The sequence below is a fragment of the Salmo salar genome, chromosome ssa28 (genome assembly GCF_905237065.1).
Source record: "Salmo salar chromosome ssa28, Ssal_v3.1, whole genome shotgun sequence".
In the NCBI taxonomy this organism is placed as follows: Eukaryota; Metazoa; Chordata; class Actinopteri; order Salmoniformes; family Salmonidae; genus Salmo; species Salmo salar.
Window position 1 is genome coordinate 20,322,070 of NC_059469.1, and position 6,000 is coordinate 20,328,069.

Here is a 6,000-nt window from a genome sequence, read left to right on the forward strand (position 1 = left end):
AAAATTAAAGCACATACAGCTGAAGTATTTGACTATGTTTGGAATACATGTATTTGACCCAGGTCTGATTCCAAGACATATTGAAACCCCAATCTCAAAGTGGTTGAAGAGGAGGAGGTGGGAGGTGACCTTATCTCCATTGATAACATGACCTCCCTCCATTTCCGCTGTGGCTCTGTGTGATAGTAATGTCACTGTTCTCTCCCCCTCCTCTGCCTTCAGGTGAGCCTGGATTCGCGGGTGAGGGAAGGCATCAACCTGAGCCTGACGGAGCCCAGCAACGTGATGTACGAGGAGGCCCAGCTGCAGATCTACACTCTGATGCACAGAGACTCCTACCCCCGTTTCCTCAACTCCTCCGTTTACAGGAACCTTCTGGACAGCAAGAGAAGCTCCTGCCTAGACACCTAAAGTAACCCCCACCCCCCCAAAAAACAAGAAGACAATAAGGTGCCAAAACTGGGTTTGATATTTTCCTTTTTTGAAAAAGAAACAAGAAAATAATGAATAGTTTAAGCAATTTCAAGTGTCTGCTCGCAGGCAGCCCTGAGGTTTAGTTCCTGGTTTAACTGCAGATAAGAGCTCCTCGGGCTACTATGACAAAGAGAAACAAAAGGAAGGACAGACCCATTGTTCCTGTACTGTACTTTTGAGAGTTCTCCTCCTTTCGCTCCCTCTTTCTCTCTCTATCTTGCTCTGTATTTTTCTCTCTCAAATTCTGTCCCATGCCTCAGCCATTTTTACAGTCCAAAAACAATGTATTTTTTACGATGGCTGTAGAGCTTGACGGTGGTGAGCAGGAAAATCAGACTTTGCATGTAACAAGGTAATGGAATTCGCTCTACAGTAGCTTGGTATTTTAGCAGTGGACTGCAAAGGTTCTTGAATATGAAATGTAATTTCTTCTGTTCTAGGGATATACCCTGTCAAGCTCTTGATGTGTTATGTGAAGGGAATATTGATATTTGCCAATTAGCTTGCAGTCGTTGATTTTGAGAAGGTTGAAAGTTTTACAGCAGTGTTAATATCCAAGCACTTGCCTTCTTTACAACTCTAAAACTGGGAGAAGGGCTAGAATTGTGGTTGGGCAGCTAAATGTCTTATGAACATTACTTTCCACGGGAAATCACAATGCCTTTATGTGAAAAAGGCAGCACAAGAGCTGCTTGTTATGGCAACAACCACAGTTTAGTAAACACAGAGTCCTTTCTATCCTTCCCACACCATCTCACCCTGAGAGAAGCACAGGTTATGTCAGAGGTTGGAATCCTTGTTGGAGAAAAAAGAAATCAAACATTCAATTCAGTCGTTTCATACAATAAATCATGAACACTTTACAGCTCTCGAGAATGAAAGAGAACCATTTACTTTTTAGTTTTTCTACTGCCTATAATATAAATAGTAGTAATCACGATGCCTTGGTTTGGAAGGTCAATTATAAGGTAGTGGTATGTCTAATGCATCACCATGAGGTCTAAGAGTGGTATGCATTGCTGACACATGGAATAATGAAGTAGGCCTATATGGCCTCTGATTTTAAAGCTGTAGCTAGTCCTAGACTGAAGGGGGTCAGTACCAGCTAAGGAACAGCCCAGTCGAGGGCAGAAGAGGCCAGGTGGAGTCAGACGTATTTATATATAGGTTGTTTGGAGGTTTGCAGTCCTATTCACCAGATGTGCGTCTGTCTTTAAGACTGGTTAGTGAGGCTCCAGTAAGGTGCTTGGGTACCGGTGAGCCCCATGCCTTTAACAGTCGGTGAGCCCCATGCCTTTAACAGTCGGTGAGCCCCATGCCTTTAACAGTCTCTGCTTTACAGAGTTGGACAGGGGAGGTGAATAGAGATTTTGGAGACGGGTCGGTATTTTCTTTCCTAAAATTGCCAGCACGCATTAATGTGTGTACCTGCCATCCAGATACATACGTATCGAAACATTTTAAAGAGTTAACGTCCCATGAACATATAGGCCTAAAATATATGTTCAATGATTTTTTGTTGTTGTTGCAAGTGTGACATTTAAACATGGAGAAATGATTGCAGGCCTTTGTCACCTGTTGATGTGTAGAGGTCAGTGCATGAGTAAAGTATATTGTGAGAGGGAGAGTTGTGTGTATTATCACCACTGGTGGGTAATGATATTCAAGTGTCATTGAAGCAGTGCCACTCTTCTGTTTGAACATACTACCTGAAGTTCATGTGCCAAGGCCAGTTATTAAGGGTTTTAATAAAGCCCACATACTGTAGGTTATTGAAGTGCAATTGGATCAGATGTAGAGTCTTTCCGTTTGTATTCATTCACAAAAATGAACATATAGCATAGCCTAATGATATCAGCCGTTTTGAGCATCCAACAATATTCTAACGTTCCCTATATTTCGTTCACATTCAGCCACCTTTATAGATAGTTTCATTCGCAATAGTGTTTGCATACTCTTTTTTTAAGGAAGAGTGATACAGTATGCATGCACCACAGTGGTTAGGTAGAGGATACCTTTTTATGTAGCTCTATTAATGACAACTCGCATTGAAATAATAAAAAAATAAATGACTTGCTCATTTTAGATATTATTTCAGCTGTAACTTCTGAATCAACCAGACAGGGAAATGATGGTTCAATCAAACCAAGTTTACATTCATGCGGTTAGCAATCATCCTGGAAACGCAAGAGAAGCCAATAGCAAAAAAAATGTAGGTAGGAAAATGGTTGTGAATGATTCACAATTAGCATTTTACACTGGGTGAAGAGTAGTATTGCAGGTTTGTACGACGTGTCCTCTGGTGTCTCGGAGTAATTGATTATTTTCACTCCGTGGAAAGAAATGGTTGTTCATTTTACTGACATTTCAACAAGGATTTAGCAATTAATGACATGAGGTGGTATCACAGGCATAGTGTCATGGTCAAATGTTGACTTTCAATTCAGAATGAATGGCTTTGAAAGGTGGCAGAGGTTTGTTGGCAGAATAAGATTTTTATCTAGAGTGTCAGAATTGATGTGATTAGAGAAGCATTGGCCTTATCTACTGTGTTCTCCTTTAACTTTCATTAGGGATTTCACTACCTCTCATATTGGTTAATTTATTTCACATCTAGTTGTCAATGTACACTTTGTTTTTAGATCTACTTGAAGCCTAACACTGTAAACAAAATGTGCACAGAAAATATATGTATTAAGCGTTAAAGGACGATTAGCCTAGTTAACTTTTTTGTTTGTTTAATTGTGTTCAACTGGAAAAAGATTTTTAGATATATAAATAATTCAGGAAATACACTGTTTAAAGGGCTAATCTCATTTTGCCTATGCAAATATGTTACTGTTGAAATATGGGAAAGGATAGGTTAAGTTTGATGGAACATGGTTTACATTGCCCTTTGCTGATATTCATATCTTATTCAGCAAAAGTGTATCGTTAGTTTTGTTTCTATATAAATATATAACAAGTAATATACAGAGAAAATAGTATATGCCTTCATGATGAAAAAAAAAACAACACTTGATAAATACAAATAAATGTGTGTTGTCCGACCTGTGGCTGTGTTATGAGATGACAGTTCACTGCAAAATACACCTGATGACTGATCGACTAGTCCGAGACGCCCTCATCCAGAGAGGCTTTATTATCCATTCACAGTGTTTTCTTTCAGGCCAATGAGCATCTCTTTATCCAAGGAGCTATTCTATGTCATTATTGCTGTACGTAACCCATATTGTCATTTGCAATCCTACCATTTCGAATTTCAAAACATTTCTACTGTACAATCAAGGGACAGTCTCGTTTCTTGTTGTTTCCAAGGGTGCTTCGTAGTCACATTCACAAAGGTTGAAGGGCTATTTTAGTCACTTAAACAAAGATGTTAAATCCACAAGAACAGAAACATCTACCTCTTGGTTGCTTTCCCAATCCTCCAAACCTGTAGGCTACTTCGGTACTTGGCCTTTTTTTGTCAGACCACCAGAATGTAATAAGACTGAAATAGCTGTACAAGAGCCAGGATGTCGTGGTAAAATTCTGTAGATATAAGGGTGCAGTTTTTCTTCGACTGCACACAACACATTAATAACACAATAACTCATGAATAAAAATACATTGAGCTAATAACTAATATTACTACTGACTGGCTGAATTAACATTTTCAATAAGTACGTTCGCTAATAAGACAACTGAAATGTGATGTCAATGTTCCCTTTTAAGATTTAATGTGGTACTACATTATTATGTCCAAGTGGGGTATAATGATCACTAGACCCATAAGTATTTTTCTGTATATCTAATCATACCCCTTGAGCTGTCTGTGTCTTCCTGACTGGTGGCTCTTTTTAAAATAAAATAAATATGCTTCTCTGCTAAAATCTGGGTAAAAGATTGAAAGGAATGAGAATCTTAATCAGTACATTTAGTTATTGCTTGCTTTTCTAAAGTCTACCAACTTTGCCAGCAGGCATGCCAGCTAAGATAGATAGACAAGCTAGCTACTATAACTTGATTGATAGACTGAAATGGCTTCTTGGTAGCTAGTTATGAGGTTGGGAGATAGCTTTAGCTAGCCCAGATTGGAAACCTAACTTCATAAAATTGCTAGGTGGCTCGTAGTATTACAGAGAAAATAATATATATATATATACTACCGTTCAAAAGTTTGGGGTCACTTAGAAATGTTCTTGATTTTGAAAGAAAAGCTATTTTTTTTGTCCATTAAAATAACATCAAATTGATCAGAAATACAGTGTAGACATTGTAAATGACTATTGTAGCTGGAAACGGCTGATTTTTAAAAATATTTTTATGGAATATCTACATAGGAGTACAGAGGCCCATTATCAGCAACCATCACTCCTGTGTCCCAATGGCATGTTGTGTTAGCTAATCCAAGTTGATCATTTGAAAACCCTTTTGCAATTATGTTACCACAGCTGAAAACTGTTGTTCTGATTAAAGAAGCAATAAAACTGGTCTTCTTTAGGCTAGTTGAGTATCTGGAGCGTCAGCATTTGTGGGTCCGATTACAGGCTCAAATTGGCCAGAAACAAAGAACTTTCTCCCGAAACTCGTCTATTCTTGTTCTGAGAAATGAAGGCTATTCCATGCGAGAATTTGCCAAGAAACTGAAGATCTCGAACAACGATGGGTACTACTCCCTTCACAGAACAGCGCAAACTGTCTCTAACCAGAATAGAAAGAGTAGTGGGAGGCCCCGGTGCACAACTGAGCATGAGGACAAGTACATTAGAGTGTCTAGTTTGAGAAACAGACGCCTCACAAGTCCTCAACTGGCAGCGTCATTAAATAGTACCCGCAAAACACCAGTCTCAACGTCAACAGCGAAGAGGCAACTCCGGGATGTTGGCCTTCTAGGCAGAGTTGTAAAGAAAAAGCCATATCTCATACTGGCTAATGAAAAGAAAAGATTAAGATGGGCAAAAGAACACAGACACTGGACAGAGGAACTCTGTCTAGAAGGCCAGCATCCCGGAGTGTGCTTTTCTTTCAAAAACAAGGACATTTGTAAGTGACCCCAAACTTTTGAATGGTAGTGTATATATATTTTTTTTACAAAACAAATCTGAGGGGCCACGTGCCCCTTTGCCCCTTATGGGCATGCCGCCTCTGGTCCGATGTACATTTTTTTGTCCACTGGGTTAGCTTTATGTTCAGATACTGAGAGAGCTTGGGTACTTGCTTTCAAAGGGTCATGCCTATAAACACCTGTCTTATTCGTTTGTTCAATTGTTTATTTTTTTCTCTATGCGCTAAACATGTTTTAATTATTCTCTTTCCTCTAACTCCATTAGAAACCATTTGTAATGTCCACGAAGGGACATTAGTGGTGACTCACTGTCACCCTGCCACACAAACATTGATTGAAATAATGCTATAATAATAAATATTATGAGTGAACTTGTCTTGCTGGGTTTTGTCTAATAGTATACATTACACATATTTTTTGTAATATAAATTGTAGAATGATTTTGGGAATTGGCAATACCGGATAGTTTTCTGTCA

General features: G+C 38.9%; 1 protein-coding gene across 2 annotated transcripts in view; it reads left to right on the forward strand.

Moving 5' to 3' along the window:
• Nucleotides 1-4,567, forward strand: part of rgs17 (regulator of G protein signaling 17) — a 42,515-nt gene extending 37,948 nt beyond the window's left edge. For both annotated transcript variants that reach the window (XM_014179913.2, XM_014179914.2), the window contains exon 6: nt 223-4,567. In XM_014179913.2, the coding sequence (XP_014035388.1) occupies nt 223-411 (189 nt within the window). In that variant the 3' untranslated portion in view covers nt 412-4,567. The remainder of the gene's footprint in view (nt 1-222) is intronic.
• The last annotated feature ends 1,433 nt before the right edge of the window (nt 4,568-6,000 follow it).